The sequence below is a fragment of the Rattus norvegicus genome, chromosome 2 (assembly GCF_021556685.1).
Source record: "Rattus norvegicus strain SHRSP/BbbUtx chromosome 2, alternate assembly SHRSP_T2T, whole genome shotgun sequence".
In the NCBI taxonomy this organism is placed as follows: Eukaryota; Metazoa; Chordata; class Mammalia; order Rodentia; family Muridae; genus Rattus; species Rattus norvegicus.
The window spans coordinates 63,693,955-63,719,362 of NC_141535.1; the positions used below are offsets into that span (position 1 = coordinate 63,693,955).

The 25,408-nt window shown below is 43.5% G+C and overlaps 1 protein-coding gene across 8 annotated transcripts in view; it reads left to right on the forward strand.

Annotated features, from left to right (window-relative positions):
- Drosha (drosha ribonuclease III) overlaps window positions 1–25,408 on the forward strand; it is a 113,479-nt gene that overhangs the window by 28,885 nt on the left and 59,186 nt on the right. For all 8 annotated transcript variants that reach the window (XM_087621787.1, XM_087621791.1, XM_087621783.1 and 5 more), the window contains 5 exon segments: window positions 3,525–3,611; window positions 6,200–6,286; window positions 12,550–12,621; window positions 14,137–14,218; window positions 15,132–15,206. In XM_087621787.1, coding sequence (XP_087477913.1) covers window positions 3,525–3,611; window positions 6,200–6,286; window positions 12,550–12,621; window positions 14,137–14,218; window positions 15,132–15,206 — 403 coding nt within the window.

Below are 25,408 nucleotides of genomic sequence, written 5' to 3' on the forward strand. Positions count from 1 at the left end.
CTTGGGCTGGGCACTTGGGAATTTCACATCTCCTAGCCGTGCCATTGCCTTTAGATCAGTGCTTGAAGGAAACTCCATGATCCTGAGTTCTGCCACGTAAAACAAACTCTTCTTTATCCTGAAGCTCTCTCCCCATCTGGCCCTTTGCAGACTCCTGTGGCTGCTGGGATATGCTGGTTATTTCTTGTAGCTCCTTTGGGAAGTAAGTCCTTTCTTTCAAACACCCATACAACCGGGTTATGCTGTGAAATAACTCATCGTAGGTCTGTTGGCAAGGAGGCTGATTGGGTACTGTGTGTGGGCACTGCTGTCTGACAGGATCTGCCATTGTCTTCTGGTATAGGTGAGTGATCTAAACAGGGAGGGATGTGCCCTCTACAGAGTCAGGAGGTTCAGAGGAGTCTGGGGACTTAAAATCCAAATGTCCCTGTCCCAGGTTTCCAGGGCCCTGACCTTGGCATAACAGTTGTTGGCTTGGTTGGCTGTCACTTGTCCTTGAATTATGGCTGTTTCACAGGTAAGCTCTGGCCTGCTGGCTTCTCTGATGTCTCACTGCAAGTGATGGGAAGTTCCTTCTGTGTCTTCAAGAAGCCCTCTGGCATTCACTTGCCACCGTTGTCCTCTGTTGTTATGTTTCTGTTGAGCTATAGTCTTCTCGGTGAACTCTTCAGATTAGTGTCAGCTTCATCGGGAGCCTGTTGGAAGTGGACACTGTCAGCCCCACCAGCTGCCGGGAAACTATGCTGAGAGTTAATAAGCCCTGCGGGGGATTTCATGCCTCACTGAGGATTGAAGAACATGGTAGGGAAGATGGTATTGATCCCCTGTCGCCCATGTCTACACTCCATGACCCTTTTTTTTTTCTTTTTAAATTTAAAAATTTTAAAAAATGGTTTAGGTTTTTCAAGACAGGGTTTGTCTATGTAGTCCTGGCTGTCCTGGCACTCTCCCCATAGACCAGAATGGCTTCGAATACACAGAGATCTGCCAGCCTCTGCCTCCCCGGTGTTAGCATTAAAAGGCATCACACAGCGATCCTTGTTCTTGTAGATACCATTTCCTCTATAGTCCTGAATACTTGGTATGTTATACTAGCTCTTCCAATGGTGCCCAGTTCTCAGACCTGATGCCAGGGATCATTTGGACTGCACTTAAGCCCAGTGATAGGGACTCTGCTCACCAGATAGTGTTTCAGCTCTAAAATGCCATCTTTGTTACCATTCTTAACTTATTTATTCCTAACATTCTGCCACGTATTAGCTTCTCTGGAAGCAGAGCCAAGGTGTCCCAGATGCAAGGTTGATCTGATACATCTCGGGTCTGGATTTCTAAGGGCCCCTCCCACCCCCCTTAGCACAAATGCAGCTTTCTAAAACCTCTGCAGAGTCATTTTCAAGAGCTTCAACCTTCTTAAAGAAAGACAACTGGTAACTACCTTAGGTACAAAGAGCAGGACCAATGGCCCAGATTCATCTAGGGATCCTTTCAGTCAGTCATTTGTCTCATAGCTGAATGTGACACCCACTTTGGCTGTGTGTTTTATGGCAGTGCTGCCAGGATAAAGTGTCTGAGTGTTGGGCAGTGCCTCAGACTCATTCGTGATGGAATTGAAATGAAGGGGAACGACTCACTCCTAGGGACGAGGATGAACTGGGGCTGTCCAGTCCTGAGCATGATGGGTGGAGTTGAAGGTGGGCTTCTTAGAAGCAAGTCATCACTCTGATTTCTCTGGGAGAATCAGTAGGGTGAATGCTGACCCAACCTGGGGAGTTTGGATCATTCCACAGTTGGTGTGGTGGCTTTAGTCTGCTCTTTGACCTGTGTCAACTTTCTTGATGCACTTTCTGTCTCTACGATGGACATTTCTAACAGGCACAATGTGACAAAATGATTCCTTAGACCACTCTGGGCCCCTCTTTGTTGGGTGACTCACTGGAGGAGGTTGGGTGGGAAGTAGCATGCCTGTTTTGCAAAGTGACTGTATGCCTGTAGTTCCTGCTGTGTAGGAGCATGGCTGGTTCTGAAAGGTTTCACGATGCCGCTGAGCCGAGCCGCTGAGCTGAGCTGCTGAGCGTGAAGGCTAAGGAAACGTTTGCCTGCAGAGAGTACACTTGTTGCTGTCAGCGGGGATCCACACAGCATCCTTAACCCTCACCCATACTCACTCCTGCTGAGAGCCTTTCACAGAGAGTGTCACCAGCTGTGATTCTCACCCAGAGCTGTGGCTGTGGTACTCACACGCCACAGCTATGGCAGTGCAGCACAAGTCTAATGTATGCGTGCCCTTCCAGGGTCAGTTGCAGACTACAGCTGTAAGGTAGGACACACACAACCAAGCAGGACACTCGGGTCTTTCAGGCTCTCCTCAGAACCGCATCACTCTGCTTGACTGCTCAGGATCCTGAGATCTCTAGTGTTTATGCAGAGTAAGGCCTCGTTATTCATCACTTAGGAGTCAGCTGCCACGTACACAATTGGCTCAGATGAATAAGCATTCACCTTAGACACCACCGAGTCCACAAAGAGGTGTGCCCAGGTGGGTGCAGTTACGTTTGTACTGAAAAGATACAGTCTGCAGCTCCTGGGCCAAGAAATGCCACATCTGGTGGCTGACTACAGAAGTGCTAAGAATGCTCCTCTCAACAAGGTTCACCTAGGAGGGCATACATGTGGTGTTCCTGGACAGCACCTTAGCACTGGACTCCTCACATTAAGCTCTTAAAAGTGAGGAAGGAAGGGGACCACTAACAAATTCAGGCATGTCCTAGTGGGTGTTTGCAAGTGTTGTCTCCTTGGGACTAAAGCACACTGGGAAAGCCATCTCAGGTCATTCCAGGGTCAGATGTTTTACAGTTGTTGTGTGGATCTTATAGCACAGATTCTAGAATTAAGTAGGATCCCCAGGGCCTGAATGTCCTGGAAAGGACAGAGAATCCAGTAAAGACTCCACAATAGTTTACCTACTTTGGATTATTGGCGGCCTTTGCAGGCTAGTCCCCTTATGAAGAGACCCAGTGCAGCTGTTTGCAGAGTGACAGAGCAGTCTACTGGTAGTTGTGCCCAATGAGGCTCCCAGATAGACTCTTAGATGGCAGGCTTCATGAGTTCTCCAAAGCCCTCCCAGATGCTGAAGTCACTTACTTTTCTATTTGTACTGAATAGAAACATATTATACCAGTAACAGGTATAATATGCTGTCAATACTGGGATCTAGTCATGTTCCCCAGGTATCCAACTGATGACAGATATTGATTCACTGAGATCATAGGCCTACAGACACTTCTGGTCTTACTGAGCACACTTAGTGATCACAGGTCAGTCTGGTGCCTACTTCACTACCACACATGGGAAGGTTGAGAACCTTCATTTAGTTAATAGAGAATAAAGCAAGCGGTGTATTTTCCTACTGCTCTGTTGAGGAAGACACATAAAAGCAGTAGTCAGATGTGAAGCTGACAGTATAGTGTATTTTAAAAGAAAATGGTTTTCTACTTAATTTGTAAAGCATTTTCGTTTTTCCCTAGGCAATCAAGCCCTGTCGTCCTATGACCAACAACGCTGGACGACTTTTCCACTACCGGATTACCGTCTCCCCGCCTACCAACTTTTTAGTAAGTTGCTAATGAGTCAGAGTCTAGCCTAGGGTGGCCTGGAACTTAGCTATGCAGCCTAGGCTGCTCTCTAACTTACCGCATTTCTCCTGACTCGTCTCCACAGTGCTGGGGTCACGGGCATGAGCCATCGTGATAGCTAGGTCAGTTCTTAATCATTTTTATTCTTAAGATCATCATGTGGATAAAGTTTGGCTTCCTCATGCTAATGTTTATCTCAGCTTTCCTCCATTTTATTATGTCTTTTTATTTGTATTGGTGCCATACAATAACCACATGTATTGCAGCCAGTGGATTCTGCATTCTTTGGAGCGATGGTGTGGGAAGAGCCAAGCAGGACATTTCCACATGGCTTTAAAGCCATGGCGGCTTATTGTCTCGTGACCAAATCAGGAAATCCATTGTATAATAAGACAGTATGGTAGTGTGGTCAGCATGCATGTGTACTATGTTCTAGTATCATTCTAAGAGGTGAATATGGTTAATCTCACTACACATCTGCATGTATATTATCCGTATTATTCACTTGGGGCATTCGTCCATCTTTTATAGATGAGGCTGAGTAACGGCAGCTCAGGTATTTTGGATGGTGGCTTTCAGAAGACAGGGCGTCTGCTCCAGAGTGCATATCTATGCTGTGCTCTGCCGCATTGCCTCTCATATTATAAAATTTATTACTTTTAGTTACATGCACTGAAAAGTCTTGATTTCAAGATTATTCATAATTACAGATTTTAATATGTTTATTTAGCTAGACATCTTGTGTCATCAGCTTTACCCATTGAAAGTGTGTAAGTCATGATTTTAGCATAATTACAGACTTTTAACCACAGTCTAACTTTGGAACATTTATCCTAGAAGAAACTTTGCATCCTTTAGGTGGCATGTGTCTGGTAGGCTTGTCTGGCCTCTACTTTTCCTAGGGACCAAATAGTAGCTGCTTTTTCTGTTTCGCTTCTTTTATTTGGAGGTTGTTTTTGGTTTTGTTTTTTGCTTTTTAGATTTGCCTGTGTTGTAGCATGTGTCAGTATTTCCCTCCCCTCTCTCCCTCCTTCCCATGTTCGTTCTTTCTTTTTTTTATCCAACTCAGAGTCTTTTGTTACTATACACCTACTCTGCACAGAGCTATGTAACCTGCATCCTCTATAGTGGGTTTTTTTTTTTTTTTGTTTTGTTTTAATGGTCAGGTAATACTGTGTGTGTGTGTGTGTGTGTGTGTGTGTGTGTGTGTGTGTATGCGTATTGTATGATTACAATATGTTTCACTTATTTATTCATTCGGTTAATGGGTTTGGTTGTTTCCATCGTTTGCTGTTGTGAATAATGTTGATCGGAGTAGGTGTGTGGGGCTGAGGAGATGACCCAGCAGTTTAGGGCTGCTCCTCCAGAAGACCCACGTTTGATTCCCAGCACCCGCATGGCAGCTCACAGCCATCTGTAACTGCAGCTCTAGGGCATCTGGTTCCCTTTTCTAGCTTCTCTGGACACCAAGCATACTCAGGATGTACAGAGATACCCATGAAATAAAACAAAGTAAAATAAAATAGGAAGAAGGAGGGATTGGGGGAAAGGACAGGGAAGGGGGAAGTAATATAATTATATTTTAAATATATTTTATTAAACAACATTTGTATGAATATGTTTTAATATCTTCTGGGTATATACTTAGGACTGAGATTGCTGATGTATATACTGGCTATGTTTAATACTCTAAGGAACAGCCTATCAGAGTGGTTGTACCGCTCATTATTAATCCTTGTTCGTCAGAATCTTCTCATTACATCTAATTTAGTCATATTGGGTCACTCAAATAGAAAGTGACAGTTACATTGACAAAAGAATACTATGTGTATATAAATACTCTTTGGTTGGCTCCAGTTCTCATCTTGTACCTTGTGAAACAGTGATGCTTAGTACCTAGGTGAGAAGTATCTTTTAGGCTGCCAATCTTTGTAATTTGCTCCACAATTGGCATTTAATAGCAAAAGAATTGGCTATTGAGAATGACTTCTGAGGAAGAGAGTCTGTTGTGCTGAGATTGACATTTAGATCACGTAAGCATAGATTCTGTTCCCAAGGAAATGAAGCCTTTGGCATTGTCTGGGCCCACTCCTGCAGGGTTTGGTGGGCTGCCTTCTCCTTGGGGATGGTGGGGTGCAGCTGTGGGGTGGGGCTTCTGACGCTTCCCGGCCCTCAGGGTGTTCCCTAGGTTGTCTCTAGTCTCCACCCTAGCGCTGTCAGCCTTTATGTGTTCCAAAATACAGTTCAGGGAAGCAGAGCCAGCAGTGTTGTGGAATTAAAGAAAATGAACTTCTAGGAAAGGAAGCTACATATAGCCTTTAGTTTTCTTGATGGTGTACATAAGTAACATTAGTGGTAATTTAAATATATAATGTGATACATAACATCTGAAGCCAGAGAATTCCACTTCAGATTAATGTATATTAATTTAGTGTATATTTCCTGATATTTGGGAAAATGTTGAGCCTACTAAGCCGCTTTTGTTTATGCCTTGAGTGAGTTTGTCTCCGGGTAGATTCCTGCACATGCTTAACTTAAATCTTGTTTGTGTTCTTGTTTACCTTTAGACGGACAGGCCAACAGTCATAGAATACGATGATCATGAGTATATCTTTGAAGGATTTTCTATGTTTGCACATGCCCCTCTGACCAATGTAAGTATGCCAGGTGGCTCCCGTCTCCTTCCCCAGACCTGCCTCCCCTGCTTTTCCTTTACCTTTCCTTCCCCCAAATCAAAATAAATCCCCTTTACATAGCATTTATTCTGCATCCCACCCATGTGAACTGCAGGGTGGCTGCAGCCGTGTCTCAGGCAGGCCTGTGAGTCTGCTAATGAGTCACAGGTTTGGGCTGCATTAAATGGTGTAAGTAAACGTGTTAGAGTAACATTTTGAGAGTGTGAAACATTGAAAAGGAGGATAAACTGCGGGGTGATGTGATGAACTATTTTGGGATTGTCGTCCTTCAAAGGAAAGTTGAAGTTTGAAAGGAACGTAACATCCCTGAGCAAAGGAAGGAGAAACAGTGACCTCACAGGGTTTCTGGTTTTGAATTCGAGGGCTGTATCTGTTGGGAGACTTGGTCCGACAGTAGGACATGTGGTGTGTATCTGGTCATTAGGGATGGTTTTCTGGGTATCAGTCTAAATGGCTGGACTCTCTGTTTCTGCATCAGAGTCATCCCGCTTTGAAGTTGGCAGCCTTGGGAATTGCAGTGCTCATCTGGTCTTGAGGTTGATGGTGCTTGCCGTAGTAGTGTTGGGAAGAGCGTGGCAGTGCTTTACCTGGGCTGAGTGTCCTGTGGAGACTTGTGAGTTTGAGTTTCACTGTGGTGTTTGCCCGCAGTCAGAAAGTCACCTTACTGCACCTACTTGGAACGTGGACTTCCCGCTGGAGACTGAGTCAAATCTTGCTCCTGCCTCGCTTCTGTCTCTCAACCTTGTGTACTTGTTACTTTATTAAGTAGATGTAATTCTAGGTACGGACACTAACTTAAAATGGTGCTTTCTTATGTTTTTTATTCTATGTTATATCATCCTACAGATTTTTATGTATTTATTTAACCTTTTGGATTTTTTTTTTTTAAAGATTTATTCATTTATTAGTACAAGTACACTGTAGCTGTCTTCAGACACACCAGAAGAGGGCATCGGAACTCTTACAGATGGTTGTGAGCCACCATGTGGTTGCTGGGAATTGAACTCAGGACCTCTGGAAGAGCAGTCAGTGTTCTTAACCGCTGAGCCATCTCTCCAGCCCTGGATTTTTGAGACGAGGTCTCACTAAGTAGCCCAAGCTGGCCTGGCATTTGTAGCCCAAGGTCTTTAAATTTGGATCTTCTCGCCTTAGTCTCTTATACCCAGAGTGCAGGCATGCTTAACCATGTCTGATTTCTGGAGAGTCTTCTTTTAGAAGATTATCATATTATAAATATACAGTCATAGGTTTCCTTATGACATTTCATTCGTTCATATTGCTGTAGCATTCTCATATTTGCCCCTCCATTCCCAATTGTTAGTTTCTTTCTCTCCCTGTGGTAGTTTCCTTCTGCCTTCATGCCATGTATGTACATCACTATGTCTGTCTGTCTGTCTATGAATGAATATCTCTCTCTCTCTCTCTCTGACCTAGGTTCTTCTTTTATTTATAAGTTCACTGTACCTGTCTTCAGACACACCAGAAGAGAGCATCAGATCCCATTACAAATGGCTGTGAGCCACCATGTGGTTGCTGGGAATTGAACTCAGGACCTCTGGGAGAGCAGCCAGTGCTCTTAACCACTGAGTCATCTCTCCAGTCCCTGAGTTTGAATCTTTTAATTATTTTTGTTTTTTGTTTTACTTTGGACTGGTGATTCTTTGAGGTTAATAAATGATAGCTGTGCTTAGGGTTTTAATTAAAATCAGGCCTTTTTTTTTCCCAAAGAAAGATTTGTCTTTGATTTTCATTATACATCTATGTGTGTCTGTCTGTGTGGGTATGTGCATAAGTGTGCCGGTACTCATGGAAGCCAGATCACCTAGAGATGGACGTACAGGAGGCTGTGCACTGCCTGACATGGGTGCTGGAACTCAGTCTCAGGTCTCCTCTGAGAGCAGTAAATCCTAGTAACTGCTGAGCCATCCTTCCAGCCCCTGACTTATGTTTAAAAGTAGAATTTTTATTTTGTTTTTTGTTGTGTGACGGGATCTTACTGTGTGGTCCTGATTGGCCTTGAACTATGTATTTGCTTTTCTAGAACAGTCTTAGTGTTACAGCAAGAGTGAGTACAAGGTCTGATTCTTTTTCTTTAGAGATAATTTTTTGAAAAAAGTTACCCAGCACAAGGCTTGATGCTGAGAGGCAGTTATACTAAATTACTCCATTTTTATTGTGTTATATAAGAGATGAAACCAAAACCAAAGCAACAACATCCCTTACCTCAGCATATATTTATATAAACACTGAATTTCCTAACAAGTCTGAGGACTTCAGTTCATAATAAAGAGCCCTATCATTCTTTTGAGTGATGTTGATAATAGAAATAAAATTTTGAATCGAGTATTCTAAAGTTCCTAGGACCTAGAGCCATCAAAGAGCTTTGGAATTTGAGATAGATGCTTACACAAAAAGGTTTTTAAACTGCATCTTTGACACATTTCTCAGAACAAGCCCATTAGCGGGGAGAGCCTACGGGTTATGGTCACATAGACTCTTGACCTGAACTAGCTCTGGCACCTAGGCTTAAAGTCTTAAAGTGGAGTGGATTGAGAGCTGTCTTGGCTAAGTGTGTAGCATTCTGGAGGGATTTTGTTCTGTCGTGTAGTTATACTTGTGGGTACTTATAATACCTGATGTTGTTGGTGGCTTTGGCAGTGTAAAGTTTGAAAAAGTGTAATACTTGTACAATATCTCGTTACATTGTCATATGCATAAGAAAACTCCATGATCATTTCTGTGATCAAGAACTTGGTTGGCTTTCTGTTTTTCTGACCACTGATGTCATTCACTGTCTAGAAGAAATAGGGCCCGAGTGTATGGATCGATGGGGGTGGTTACCAGCTAATTAATTTTGCCGTTCTGGGTTAGGAGTTGGTATCAGGATACAGCTGTGCTTACTTTTAAGTAATCAAACCTGTTTTAAGAAGTGCTAGGCATTCATGTTATTTTGTGGGTTGATGGAAGCTGTGTTGGTTCAGCGATGTGTGTAGAGAGGATGAATTCTCTCTCAGTCTCAGACAGAGATGAAGACATGACCTGGTGGGGAGTGAGGCCTTTCCAGCTCTGCCTCTCAGAAGGACCCTGGTGGTAGGGAGGGAAGCCCGAAGTGTGTCCTGAGAATAGTTCGAAGAACAAAGTCCAGCAATGAGTTTTGTTGCAAGAGGCTGCTTGCTCCCCCCAGGAGGAGGAGGAAAGGTTGCTACTCTTCTCTGCTTGCCTGTTGTGTGGTCACAGAGCTCAGTTAGTTTTCCGTCCTGTGTACACTCTTGCTGAATGATTCACCTCCCCCTGTGTGCTTCTCGTGATGCCAGACAGCTGTCATGAGTAGCGTTGCCCTGGCTCTGTCTTTAGATTGTCGGTTGGCATGTGTCTGTAACGTCCCCTCTGATGTCGCTTCAGTTAGGGTTTCTACTGCTGTGATAAAGCACCATGACCAAAAGCAACTGGAGGAAGAGAGAGTTGTTTTACATTACAGCTTGTTAGCCCATCATCCCAGGAAGTCAGGAAGAGCAGGATCTCAAGGCAGGAACCGATACAGAGGCTGTGGAGGAGCCCTGCTTACTGACTTGTTCCTTGTGCTTTCTTACAGCACCACCAGCCCAATTGTAGCACTGCCCAGTGAGCTGGGACATCCGTCAATCAATCAGACTGTACATGTGTCTGTAGGCAGATCTTATGGAGGCATTTTCTCAGTTGAGAGACCTTGTCCCAAATGACTGTAGCTTGCAGTTGACAGGAAACTAGCCAGGATCGGCATTGAACCTTTGTGAGACCTAACGTTCATCCGTCTTTTCTGGGCCTTGATACCTGGACGGATGTATCAGACTGTAACCTGGTCCTCTGCTTCTTCCGGTCTCTCCAAGCCGTTCCACAGTTTGTTATGTTGTGACATCTATAAACTGTGGTAGTCTCCTATGGGAATGTACTTGAAAGACATTGGGATATAGCGGTAGACCTGGCCTTGGTGTGGGTCATAAGGACAGCACGACTGTTCATTTCTCCCTAGCAGCATCTGGCTTCTCTCTGTGTGCACTGTGCTTTCTGTGGAGCTAAGTGACTTCACTGGTCCCTTTTCTCTGTGTTCCAGAACCTTCCCTCTTCGCCTGTATGTTTCTATGTGCCCTTGTTTTCTTTTTTTCCCTTTTTCCTGTTCTTTTTTGAGCAGATTCTTGCTGTATTTCATAGGCTGACATAGAATCTACTGTGTAGACTGGGCTGGCCTCAGCTTCGCAGCTCTCCTGCCTTTACCCCCAAGTGCTGGTATTATAGAGGTATGAGATCTCCCTGTGCTTTCCAGGCTGACTTGGAATTCACACTCCTTCCATTGTCTCAGGAGCTTTAGGGAGAGAGCCTTATGCCATTCTGTTGGACTCTATCTAGATCCTTGCTTTTTAAGCCTATGGCTCATTCTAAAGCATGAACCTTATATAGATAGTAGTAAAGAGTAGGTATTTTGGGCTGGAGAGATGACTCAGAAGTCCTGAGTTCAAATCCCAGCAACCTCTTCTGGTGTGTTTGAAGACAGCTACAGTGTACTTTATATTTAATAAATAAATACATCTTTTTTTTTCTTTAAAAAAAGAATGGGTATTTTAAACCTGGAGATGGCTCAGCGGTTAAGAGCAATGACTCCTCTTCCAGAGGTTCTGAGTTCAAGTCCTAGCAACCACATGGTGGCTTACAACATTTGTAATGGGATCCGATGCCCTCTTTTGGTATTTCTGAAAACAACTTCAGTGCACTCATATAAAGTAAATAAATCTTTAAAAAAAAAAAGAAAGATAAAACCAGGTTAAATTATGTACCAATTTGTAACTCTCAACTCATTAAATGTCTGTGGGATTAAAGTAGGTTGGAAAAACAACAGTGTATTAAGTATATTTCATTGGTTAGCTGAGGACTGAGGACACAAGAAATCTAGAACATTGAAAAGGAATCCCATATTCAAGTTAATTACAACACAAGTTAAAGATAGCAACCACTATATTAAAAAAAAAAGTATCTAAAAGCTAAAATTTTTTTTCCAGCAGATGGCATTGTAAGACTATTTTTCTATATTCTTACTATTCCTCTTGCTGGGAGAATTAAAGTTTGTTTCTTTCTGACAGCTGTGGTTTGTAAAAGTGATTACATTGTTTCATGGACAGATTGCTAAGCCAGAAAGATGGTGTAACACATCTCCAGGGCCTCTGGTTTCAATTATTGTGCCCAGCTAGCCAGTTCCTTAACCTCCTTCCTTCCCTCCCCCACTCTTTCATTCATTGAGAACTCTATTATGGGATCCTCTCGTGTCTGAATACTAGGCTTCTGTTTGATGGTTCACTGGGAGGAGGAGACAGCTGTGGGTTAGTTCATGCTGAGTCCCCAGTCCTCACGCACTCTGGGTGCTCGGATGGGTAATGAGGACTGCCCATTTTGGTAGGGAAGAATTGTCTAGAATCAAAAGTCCTCTTTTCCAACTACCTGTTCCCTTAGGCCAGGTACTGATGGCTCCCCTGTGACAGTTACACGAGTAAACCCGGAGGGGAGTTGGATCAGTTCCTGCCCAGCGAACACTACCTATTGTGTTCTATACTTGTTGGTTGTACTGGCTGTCAGAGACCCATAGAACGAGATGTGCATTGTGAACGGATCAAAGAACTAAATTAATGTAACTGATAAACTGTCGTGCTACCATTCCTTATCTGTGTGAAGAATTAAGGTAGAATAAGTACACAGTTGGCTTTCTAATTCTTTTCTAGAGGTGGCATGTTTGGTCTAGTGTGTTCTTGTGTTGTTTGTGTTGTTCTGTTAATCACATAAGGAAGCACCAATAGTACCTCCCCTTGTGTAGAAGGTCGGTCAAAGCTAGGGTCTTGCCATGAGAATGGAGGAGTTTGGCCGAGGTGTAGTGACACACTGATTGCCTTTTATACCAGCGTTCAGGAGGCAGAGGCTTGCAAATTTCTCTGAATTTGAGGCCAGCCTAGACTAGTAGTCTACACAGGAGGTCTAAACCAACAGGGACAAAGAGTGAGACCCTATCTCAAAAAACAAAACCAGAACAAACAAACAAACCAGAACAGAAAGCAGAGGGTGGGATTGAATGTCTTGCCAAGGTTGCTGCCAGGTTAAGTGAAGGTAAAACTGGACTCGGTTGCTGGGCTCGGTTAGACAGTGAGTCCTGCATTGTTAGCCGGAGAGAAATGCTGGGGCCTCAACAGCTCTTCTTCTTGCAGATTCCACTGTGTAAAGTAATTCGATTCAACATAGACTACACGATTCATTTTATTGAAGAGATGATGCCTGAGGTAAGAGAGAAGAGAGCTTAACAGCTTCCTGTATTTACTCTGTTTTTATAATATTTTTCTCTTAGAAAAGAAAAAGAAAAACAACAACAAAACCAAACCATAGTTGTAGTTGGTCAGCTCTAGCTTTTTGCCACTTGAGACCCCTGAAATACCGTGTGCCCTGTCAAAAGTGTCCCAATGATAAGCTCTGGTGCCACAGTTCAAAACTTTAAACTCACTGACCTACTTCTGAACCCATGTCTGCTTGTGCCGCATCTGCTGGTAGTCACTGCACATCTGTTCTCAGTTTTGCCTAGGGGACAGAGTTTGGGGACCGGCCAGTGTCACAGAGAATCGGAATAGTGACACTGACTCCGAGGGCTGTTGGCATAATCTTACTCATTATCGCCAGTGACAAGATCAGTGCTTGGTTCATTTCTCTTCCCATATATTTACATTTTTTTTCCTAATTGTTTTTCATTGCAGATGCTAAACAGCAGATTTATCTAAATATATGCAAGGGATTTTAAATTCCAAAGTAAGATTAATGTGAATCTCAGAATGATTCATTGCCTGGTGTGGAATTTAGTGTTGTCAACAAATCACACTAAGAAATAACAAGGAGACAGCAAACAAGCTCGTGGACTTGATGCATTGGGGATGATCTCTGGTGCTTTTGGCTCCCGGAATGTGTCTAACAGGGGGCACTGTCGTGGAAGGTCAGGGAGCAGTGGGGAGGGCCTGATGCCTGACTGCATACTCAGTTACTGAGTCCTGGTCATTCTACCTGCTTTCAAATAGCCTTCAAGAGCAAGGGCTGGCCCTTCCTCTGTGGGTAGGGATTTTTTTTAGTTTTTACTTTTGTTTTGCTTCTGTTTGGTTCTAAGGTCATGAGCCCTTGCTTAGTGTTGTAAAACTTGATAACTTCTGATGTGATCTCATGCAGGGTGATTTATGAACCCTGGGCAAAACAACTAGGCAGAAGACTTAGGAGAGAAAGGCACTTGCAAATGTGTCATCTGTTCAGCCTGTCTGCAGGAGGAATTTTGGTCGAATTCTGTAGTATTCCTTAGCCCTTAGCCTCTGTTAAGAGTTTGAAGCTTTTGTGGTACAGAGGACTTCTACTTTTTGGTAACTTGGCAACAGTGTTCCTGGGTTGTGGGGGTAGGGACAATTCGGGAGGGGGACAAGCTCGTCAGCTTGCAGTTGTGTGTGTAACCTCAATTAGCACAATGTTCCCAGGAGATTCTTACACGTTTTACAACTAGATTAGAAAAGCGGGATCCAAGTAAAACTTTAAGTTTTGGATATTTTATTTGTACAGTAAAAAGAGCTAAATTGACATTTTTGTAGAAATCCTAATGGCAGTACTGTCTTCATTTCTACTTGAAATCGGCAAGCCGTTTAGGACGGTGGCCAAGCCGAGGAGGAAAACCTTTTACTATGGCTTCCACAAATAGTTTTGAGATACTTGGCTAGGACATGGTAATGTATATTTGCAGATCAATAGTAATTTGATTTTGACTTATTTTTCAGAATTTTTGTGTGAAAGGACTTGAACTGTTTTCATTGTTCCTATTCAGAGATATTTTGGAGTTATACGACTGGAATCTTAAAGGTAAATATTAGGCCTTACAAGAAGAGAAGTGCTTCTAAGATGCAAATCGCGGTGCATATAAACTCTGAGGACACGGTGGGGGCATGGCTGGAGTTTTTACTCTGTAAACATGTAAGGAAAAGCGTGTTAGCTATAGGAACGCTTGCTGGTGGTCAGCAGGCATGGGTGGCTGTGGTTTATCTGTGCTGTCGGTAGCCAAGAATGGTTCTAGTTACTAATACAACTACCTTGATTTGTATATATTAGGGAATAAATCTCAGTCGTTAGTATTTTAAATATAGTGACTTTGTAAGATAACAGTTTATTAAATTAGAGAACCAATTACTCATTAAAACTTACAGGCACGCGTGGGGTGAACACGTGGTCTTGCAGGTGCTCCTGTTCCAGCAGATTTTTTAATTTGCTTATTTTTAAACCTGGATATCGAAGGAAGATTTTTGGAAGGTAGTTTTTAAATAAAATGAATGAGATGCTTTTTAAAACACAAGTGCGCTGCTTAATGGTTTCCTAAACCAGCAGCATCGTTCTATGTATTGATTGAAAACCGACGGAATTAACATATAGCGGATCATTTAAAGCTACGCTTCAGTTCTAACAAAGATGCTGCTAGTTTTTAATTTACAAAGTGACTTTTTTTTGTATGTGTTGCCTCTTGGCTTTCATTCTCCCCGAGAGTAGCAGGAGTAGCAGGAGTAGCAGGAGCCCCTCACTGCAGTCCTGGCTGGCACCTGAGGCAGTTGCTGATGATTGATTACGCTATTGAGGCAGAGTGGGGGAAGTGGTCCTGTTTATGTCCCTGCTTCTGGTGCTGGTTTTTTTTGTGGTAACCATAAATCTTGGGAATTAAGTTGCAGTGTGTGCTTTCTGTGGTGGTCTGAATTCTCTTTTCTTTCTTTCTCCTTGTCTGCTTTAGGTCCTTTGTTTGAAGACAGCCCTCCCTGCTGTCCAAGATTTCATTTCATGCCACGTTTTGTAAGATTTCTTCCAGGTAAATCTTTTGGCTTGTCAGTGACCTGGTGTGACTGTGTGTCTGAAAACTAGCCTGCTGTTCTCCTCCCAGTCTTTAGGGATGGCTTTTCCACGTTGGATGCTGTTAATTATCTACTTCTCAGATTGAACTTGGAAATGTAAACCTTTACATGCTGATTTATGCCTTTCATAATTTATCAGAGCCCTCGGCTTGCTGGGCAATCGGTGATTTATATATTTTGAGAATGTATTTAGTAAATTGTCATGTGTTATATGGAAGAATACATGTTGCTTAATACTGCATATGGTCAATTGGAACACAATTAGTGAAAATTTATAATTATAGTATGTTAAAATTACTACAATAGTAGTTATATTAAGGTGATAGGATTATAGGTGATTGTTTGCTATTTTGGTAGATACTTTTAATATTTTGCAATGAAAAATTTGTTCTCCCATTAAATTAAAATAAGTCAATGAGTAATTTAGTTTAAGTGTTTCTGATCTTTTTCAAGAGTCTACTCATAAGGTTTGTTAATATTAGTATCGTTAATGATTGGGTTTTTTTTTTTTTTTTTTTGGTTCTTTTTTCCGGAGCTGGGGACCGAACCCAGGGCCTTGTGCTTCCTAGGCAAGCGCTCTACCGCTGAGCCAGATCCCCAGCCCCAATGATTGGGTTTTTGATGAAATCTTTGGAAGCCTTATTTGCAGCCTTTTTCTGGAGTCTTCTGGCATCCAGTCTCTTTCTCTGATGTTCAGTGCAATGCTGTGCAGTCTCCCAAAGCATTGCTACCAGCTAGTGAACGAACGCCTCTCACCATTCTTCCCTGAGCTAGCCCATGTTCCCCTTTTCTATTCTAATGACTGCTACAGCTCAGCCACTGAGCCCTTGGGCACAACGTTGGCTCACTCTGTCACTGTAAACGAATTTGTTCCCAGAATCAAGGTCCAGTATTTCACCTGGGGGTGACATCTTCTATCTTCCCATCCCCCTCGTGTGCATGGCCACCTTTCTTTGCTCTCTTCGCTAAGTTCTCTATCATGGATCTTTCTGTCACTTTAGTCCCCTGTGCCATCACCACCGCCGTGCCATCTTTCCTCCTTTTCTAGCCTGTGGCCACTCTGGAGTCAGAGGCAGGAAACAGCTGCTGCTTTCTCTTTGGGCCATACAGAATCCAGCCCTGCAGTCACGCTTAGGTCCTGCCTCTTGTTCTGAGGTGTCATTTGCCCTGGCCTTCCTCCTGCTCCAGAACCTTCTGAGGAACCTGACATGCTGGCTTCCTCAAGTAAACTTTGCCTCAATGCTAGACGCCCTCCTACCTGTTCAGTGCATTGAAGCCTCCCACTGCAGGGCCAGCTTCCTGCAGAGCAGTGCACAGGAGTGCCTCACACTTCTGAGGTGGGACCCATGCTCTTGACTCCGTCTGGGTTTTGGCTTTTTCATTCTATACTTGTCCCCCAATTCTCTGGAGATTTGAGTGTGGGACATTCTTTATCTAGGCTGTCACACTGGCTTATTTTTATCGCTTGTGCTTTTAATATTATTGTTATTGTTGATTTCATTTAGGAAATGCATTCAGCAGCTTTTTTTCCTAGGTGCTTTTGGTTTCATTTCAAGTGAATGCATCTTTGATTTCATAATGGAGCTTCAACAACAAGCGTCTTAGAAAATAGTATTAGAGAGACATTGCTGGAAAGGCTGTTCTTTCTGTACCTCTCTGCCTCTCGGCATTTTATGACCAAACAAATCTAGAAGAAAATAGGCAGTTTTAAAACCGTCATACAGAAAAATCTTATTTTATGGGATTTCAGTGTACAAAATGCTTCTCATAACTATAGGAATAACATTTAGGTTGTCATAAATGAAAAGGTCTATTGCTTTATTTTTAAACAGGATCTGCTTTTGTTTTAAACCTGCCTCTGAGAATATACATATTTTAGAAACTCCAAAGGCTGCAGAACGGTGCCCACTGTATAACATTCTCACATGGTTGATTTGTATTGTACAGTGTGGCTTCCTTAAAGATCATTTAAAGAGGTGAATTAAAAGATACATCTGATATGTTTCCATATGTTTCTATGCATGAGGTTCTTTAAAAGTACAGTTACCACGCTAGTCTTACGTCCTATTTTTAAATGGTTCATTGAGCAGGTGGGTATTTTTAAGCATTCTGTTCTGTAGTTCTATAGTGCTGCCAAGTTTCTTCTCAAAGGAGCCACTGCAGTTTCTGTGCTGTGAGGAAGACGCTCTTGCTCTTTAACATTGGGCCCAGACAGGCCCTCCCTCCGCTTCTCTCCGTCTCGCATGCTTTTCTTCCTTTGTAAAAGCCATTCAACCAGTTGCTCCTTTGAGGTTAAGAATAAAGACTGCACTCTCCCTCAGACTCCTGTCCCTCTTGTCTCCTCCACCAACAGAGTCTCAAGCTTGACCTCCTGATGTCTGTCTCTCCCCATGCAGGCCTTACAGGCACGCTCCACCATGTCTAAGTCATCTGCTTTTTACATCATCATTGATCATGTGATTCTTGGCACTCACAGGGACTCCATAAATAGCTACTGATCTTATTCTGTGGGTCATAATAGCACCTTATTAATTTTTTAAAGAATTATTTACTTCTATTTCATATGTATATGTGAGGGCCTCCGTATATGTATATACACCATGTGTGCTCCGGGAGGACAGGAGACAACATTATATCTCTTGGGAATGGAGTTACAGATAGTTGGGAGCCATTCCCAACTGGGAAATACACACTCAGCCCTCTTTCCAGTGTGTCAGTACTTACTTAAATATTGATGTTTTAGTTATTCATAAAGGTGCTTTTAAAACATTTTCGTTATTGCCCAAACCTAGTTTTATTTATTTTTTAAATACTTTTAAAAGACATTCTTATTTTATAGCCCAGGTTGCTTCATAAATCACTATGTAGCCCAGGCTGGCCTCAAACTCATATTCCTTTGCCTCAGCCTCTTAAGATTATGGACATGTTATCACGAAATCTGTTTTTCTTTTTCCTTTTTCTCCCATGCGTTCCAAGAGCGCATCACACTGGGTGTGTCTCATTTTTCATGAATAAAGCGTTGCCCGAGCTGTGACACTCAGTGCGTATTTCTGAAGGAGTGTGACTGCCTGCAGTGACCACATCCAGCTCCAGAGTCTGAGAAGCTGCTCTCGACTCGATGCCCAGAACCTTCGTAGAGACCACTGTCGTAGGCCGCAGGTCCGTGTACCAGGCCTGCCTGTTTCTGAACTATACAAAGTGGAATTCTGCATTCTCTTTTGTTCAGTGTACTTTGGAGACAGCTGTTATTGACATTACTGTAGTTGGCTGTACCGTTTATGTGGTATGGCTAACTCTGACTAACGAACATTTTAATAATGCCAGATTTATAGACATGTGAAATTAAAACACATGTTTTATAGATAGATGTTTCATATATATGTATATTAAAACAGCACACATATGTTCATTTAAGTCCTGAGTCTTTTGCATGCATGTCTTCTGAGCTAGGTACAGGTGTTTTATCTTAAGTGTTATATTTCGTTCAGTGCTCAGAAGCCATCGGGCCCCCAGTAGTGTGTAAATGTTCACATTCTTTCCAACATTTGGCTCTTACTCTCTGCACACTTTCCATTTCTTCCTCTTGTTCTCTGGTGTTGCCGGACCAGACCCCAAGCTGTTTCAATGTTTAGCTCTTCTGATAAGTGTTCAGAAGTCCCACATGATTTCTTTTTTGCTTTACTTCAGTGACTAATGACATGGTGTATGACTTTGTTCACAGATTCATTACTTTTTTTTTCTGTTTTTTTTTTAAACTATAAGATTACATTTATTTATTTATTTATTTATTTATTTATTTATTTATTTATTTATTCTATATGAGTACACTGTAGCTGTCTTCAGACACACCAGAAGAGGGCCTCAGATGCCATTACAGATGGTTGTAAGCCACCATGTGGTTGCTGGGATTTGAACTCAGGACCTCTGGAAGAGCAGTCAGTGTTCTTAACCACTGAGCCATCTCTCCAGCCCAACTCACTACTTCTTGAGAGTGGTTGAAGTGCTTGTTCACTTCATGCTCATTGTTTAATTGAGTAATGTCTTCCTTTTCCCATATATATTTGAAAAAAATACTGTATATAGCATTTTTCTTTAAATTTTACATGTTCACTTTTTAAAGCTGTGGGTGTGTGTGTGTGTGCGCATGTGTGTGTATGTGTATGTGCATGTGCGCTGTGGTGTGTGTGTGTGTGCGTGCGTGTGTGTTTGCATACACCACAGCACACACATGCACTGACAGGCTGTGTCTCAGGAGCTGATTCGCTCCTGCTTCCTTGTGGAACCTGTGGATCAGACCTAGGTCTTCAAGCTTTTGTGCCTCTGTCTGCCAAGCATCTCCCCAGCCCCCTCTCCCCTCTTTTCCCTCTTTTGAAACAGTTGTCACACTGTAGCTCAGGCTGCCAGAGAACTCACTGTGTAGACCAGGCTGGTCTTTAACTTTGTTAGTCTTTTTGCCTCAGTTTCCCGTCAGTCATACGTTTCCTGAGTGTTGGGATTATAGGCACAGGTCCCTTTGCCTGTCTGTGTGAGCTGTTGTCTGTCCACACACTCTGAGTGGCTCTTGGTGAGGATTGGAAACTCCTACTCTTAAGGCTGTGCTCTAGCTTACGTTTTTGGTTTATCTCATGGCTATAGCCTTTTGTAGCTTGTTGATCAAATTTTTGCTTATTCTGATGTCATTCTAATTTTCTTTCATGTTTTTATTTTAAATTAATTTTTTAATAATTGGTGTATGTATAGGCCAAACCTTTTTATTTTCAGTGTAGATATTAATTACCACATACCATTTATTAAAGACATTTCTTCACAGATTGGAGTGCCTTTGTCATCTGCCCTAGGCTAGTGTGCACAGACAGTCCATAAGATCTGCCCTAGGCTAGTGTGCATAGACAGTCCATGAGATCTGTCCTCGGCTAGTGTGCACACAGATAGTCCTTGAGATCTGCCCCCGGCTAGTGTGAACACAGACAGTCCATGAGATCTGCCCTCGGCTAGTGTGCACACAGACAGACCATGAGATCTGCCCTCGGCTAGTGTGAACACAGACAGTCCATGAGATCTGCCCTTGGCTAGTGTGAACACAGACAGTCCATGAGATATGCCCTCGGCTAGTGTGCACACAGACAGTCCATGAGATCTGCCCTCGGCTAGTGTGAACACAGTCCATGAGATCTGCCGTCGGCTAGTGTGCACACAGACAGTCCATGAGATCTGCCCCCGGCTAGTGTGCACACAGACAGTCCATGAGATCTGCCCTCGGCTAGTGTGAACACAGACAGTCCATGAGATCTGCCCTCGGCTAGTGTACACAGACAGTCCATGAGATCTGCCCTCGGCTAGTGTGAACACAGACAGTCCATGAGATCTGCCCCCGGCTAGTGTGCACACAGACAGTCCATGAGATCCGCCCTCGGCTAGTGTGAACACAGACTGTCCATGAGAGTGTGTCCTGAAAGCTGAGCACACTCCTCTGCTCACACTTTGACCTGTGAGGCACATTTCACTTTTGCTCTTCAAATGAGATTATATCGAGGACGTTATGTAGCTTGTTTTCTTTACTATAAAATACTTGAGACATTTTTCTGTGTAAATGTTTTGTGTCATGTTTAATGCTGACAAGAGAATTCTGCAGTATGGATGGATATACTTTCTTGACAGTCATCCAGTGGTGAATTTGCCCATTTCATAGAGTGCTCTAGCCACGGTCCTGTGCATTTGTCCATTTGCACTTGTGCGCCTCCGAAGATAGAATTCAACAAGTGATGTTGCTTTGTCAACAGAGCATACACGCTTTAAGTAAGGAAGAGTGGCCGATTGCTCCTGGAAAAGTACGCACCAATTGGTACCGCTGGCCAAGAATTTTTGTGAGATATTTTGAAAAAGCTACTTGCTGACTGAGTACTACTGTCTGTCCTTTACAGTTTCGTCCGTCTACGTCACAAGAACAGCCCCATTGCTAGCATGCACGTGCTTCTTGAGTTTCTGAGAGGCTGGGTAGTTTATTATTTCAAGTGTTTTGTGGTCTTTTCATTCTACTTAGATTTTTATAAAACTTTTTTCATTTACTACTTGTTTTTTGCTTGGGCTGGCATGGAACTCCTTATGTAGACCAGGCTGGCCTCAAACTTAGAATCCCTTTGCATTCCCCGCCACATCTCCACCTTTGGGATCAAAGGCCTGCACCACCACGCCTGGGTTGCTGCCTGCTATCATCAGTTATTATAATACTAGATTGAATGTTAAAGTTACCAGTCATCATAGTTTTTCTCCCTTTTTCTAATCTGAAGGCGTCACCTCTCAGTTGCCCTACACATATGTACAGACTTGATAGTGTAAACTAGATGTTGTTTGGTGCGTTCCAGATTGCCAGAACTCAAGTGTTAGAGCGGCTGCTGCATTTAGATTTTAGGAGTCTCCTTTCATTTGTTCTCTCATGCTGCTCTCCCCTCTGGTTGCAGGAGAACTGGGAGGAACTAGACCCAGGGTAGGATTTTCTTCTGACCATAGCTGATCAGGACAGGAGGCAACTGTAGAGGACAACCTGTGTCCTCAGCAGAGTGAGCCAGAAATCCTGAGTTAGTTTGCAGTTCGCCTGTCTAGCAAATGCGTCTCGGAAATTGCCTTATCTGGAGCAGCAGTTGTCCTGTATGGCTGGCAGGAGGCCGGGAGGATAGAGGGCATTTCAGCGTTCTAGGAAGCAAATGTACTGGGGGTGTGGGGAGCGGGATTCAATTGATATAGCATCTTTAATCTTTTCATTATCCTATTTAAAAAACTTAAAAATTATATACGTATGAGTGTTTTACCCGCGTCTGTGTGTATGCTGGATGACCTTGGAGGCCAGGTGAGGACATTGGATACTCTTGACCTGGGTTATTTATGAACATATGAGTGCTGGAACCTAGATCCAGGTCCCATAAAGCAAGCATTACTTTAGGCCTGCCTACAGGGCAGCAGGAATGAAGGAGCCCTCAAGCTCTTGGGCAGTAACTGCCACGCTGATGAGGTTCAGCAGGAAGCAAGGGACGAGCTCACTAGTACTTGGCTTATAAACGTGAAGGTACTGAGTTTATCTAGGAGAGCCATGAGCTGCCCTGGCCGCACTGCAGTCCGAGACAGCGGAAGGAGTGGAATGTCGTCTGCCTCTGCAAGTGCCGCCAGCCACTGAGCCATCTCCAGCTCTTAATATAACTATATTTTGAAATTAAGGAATACTTGTTGTGAATACCAACTTGAGGAAATAAAATCATTCCAAGTTATCTTGGTGGGATTATGTGGATGTAGTGTATAGTTAATGGTAGTGTGAAGAACGGGGATTTGAGTATTTGTTAGATAATTGACAAATACTTGTTCGAGCAGCCATAGATTTAACACGGATTTCCTAACAAATTGTCCCTCTCTCCCAAATAACCACATAAATAACCAAGCAATATAAACCGAGGGAGCTGGGTGTCTAAGCAACAGTTTATAAAGTCTGTCAGTTCATTAATGACCAGATTCATTCCCTGAAACACAAACTACTTCTTCCCGAATAATGAGCTGTTGTCACGGTTCCAGCCCCAGATCTGGCAGAATTCCTGCTAACCTTAGCTTACCCGCTCTAATTTCTCATTTGTATCGTGTCCTATTTATTCTAGCCAACGAGATAAAAATTACTTTGTTGCCTTCAGTGACATAATTCTATAAATCCCCAACATAAACATGTAGCAACACAGACAAACGCAAAGAGCCAATTCATTAACATCGGTAAGTTCATGGCAGTAGGAGGGCGAGTCGCCATATGATTAATCCACCTCAGAAAGCCATTCCACAGCCATTTATTACGGTGTCTCTTTGCTAGGTGGGGGTTACTATAGCTTGTGGCCTGTGGGCTGGTGCAGGGCTCTCAGGTTCTGTCTGCCTCTTCTAATACTTCCTTAAGGTTGCATCCGGGTACCAGATGTGGAGCAGAGCCACAGTCCCCGTCCCAGACATCCCTTCATGTTAGTTTGTCCTGAGTTTCTACATTTTCATAGTTGTGAATGACTGTCTTTTTGTAGCCGCCGTGTGAATTAGTTAGCAGGCTTTTAGCATGGATTTATTTTCTCTTTTACCAGCAGCAGTTTGCACCTGACGTACATTTTGTGTACTTGTTTAATTGTGCCCAGTTTCTATGCTGCTATAAAACTCGCACCCTTCCCATCAGCCAGGTTGCTCCCAGCCCAAACCAGAGACTGTGTGGTGGGCTTCTTGGTAAGCATTTATTTGCCTTGTTTTTTTTTTTTTTTTTTCTTGCAGATATTCCCCTCCTAAATTGGGCAGTACCTATACCACTCATTTAGCCTAGAGCTTGAGGTTTTTAAGAGACGGATGGTTTGTAGATTTAAGTATTTCCCTCTGCCAGTAGCTCTTTTTTAGCTTTTTCACTTTAAATTAGATACCTCTCATCTGTCTCACTGTATTTGAAGTGCCTCCGGGTCAGCCGGGCATAGCTGTGCAGAGAGCCTGTTGCTGTTCATCAGTGTCTGTTTATATTTGCTCCCATCCCATCCCATGCTCATACACATAGGCAGACTTTCCCAGATCCAAAGGCAGATGGCATTCCACTCCTCCCACTGGAAGCAGTGCCGCCTTGTCAGCCCACAGTTCTAGATAAACTCACCTTTGAGTTTGTAAGACAAATACTAGTGAGCTCGTCTCTCAGATCCTGCTGTTGTGTATGTAGACACAGGCAGTGTAGAGCCACTCACTTGCTTTACAGTGTCTCTTGTCTGCCTGTTCCCTTCAGACTCATTGGAGATGAGAGATGAACGTGTCAGCATTGTTTCCTTATGCGGTGGAAGGCAAAATGAAGTCAGAGTTCCCTCTCCCTCTCCTTCTCCCTCTCCCTCCCCCCTGTGTGTGTGTGTCTTCTTTTTTGAGACAGGGTCTTGCTCTGTAGATCAGGGTAGAACTTAGCAGAGTAGCTCAGGCTAGCCTCAGACTTGCAGTGATACTCCTGCCCCTGCGTCTGAAGGACTAGACAGGGCCGTAGCAGCAGACTTTGGTTTCTTAGCACTTCTTGTAAGTTCAAAGTCAGCGTCCCTGCGGCTGCGATGCAGAGGAGGGAGAAGCATCAGGAAGGCAGGCCTCATCTTCTGTAGGACCGTGCTGTTGTGATCATGCCCAGCCCCAGACACAATCCCAAGGCTTGTACCGAGACCACACAGAGTCTGGCACCTGACAGTCAAAAATAAAATACCAAGCCTGTATTGAGTGTTGTGAAGTCCTGCAAACGTTTGGCACCTTCCTGCAGCCTCTTTATCCCTCTCCTGTTTAATCTGTGCCCCAGACACTGGCCTCAGTCCCTGGAGCACAGTCTACTGAGACACTTTCGCCACTGTGGTGGCTTCATCGCCAGCTTGACATGCTCTAGTATTACCTGGGTAAAGAGTTACAGGGAGAGGTTGGGTACATCGGATTGGCTGGGGGCACGTCTCCGCATGATTGGCTTGTTATGCTAATTCATGGGGGAGTTAGTGACCCTTTCCTGCATCCCTGACTGTTTAAAAAGGAGGAGATTGGCAGTTCTTCCCGCTGCTCTCGACCAGGGCTCTGCTGTGTCTAGCCATTTTAAGTTCCACAGCAGTGACTTTCCGAAAATGAAATGTAACCTGTGCAACTGTGAGCTAAAAGGAATTGCAATAAATAGAAAACTCAGTTTAGTATCATCTTAACTCAGGACACTTAAATGTTTAATAACACCACACTCTAGCTTTGTGAGTTTTTTATTATTATCTTTAATCTTTTGTTTATAGTCCAGTCGTTATCCCCCTCCCAGTCTGTCCCCAACAATTCCTCATCCCATTCCTCCTCCCCTGTCCCCAAGAGGATGTCCCCTCTCCCACACCCTAACACCCCGACACCCCACCAGACCTCCCCACTCCCTGGGGTCTCAAGGTTCTCAAGGGTTAGGTGCATCTTCTCTCACTGAGGCCAGGTCACGCAGTTCTCTGTGGTATATGTGTCGGGGCCTCCGACCAGCTGGTGTATGCGGCCTGGTTGGTGACTCAGTGTCTGATAGACCTTGGGGATCTAGGTTTATGGAGTCTGCTGGTCCTTCTATAGGGTCGCCCTTCTCCTCAGCCTCTTCCGGCTTTTCCCTAATTCAACCACAGCAGTCCCCGACTTCAGACCATTG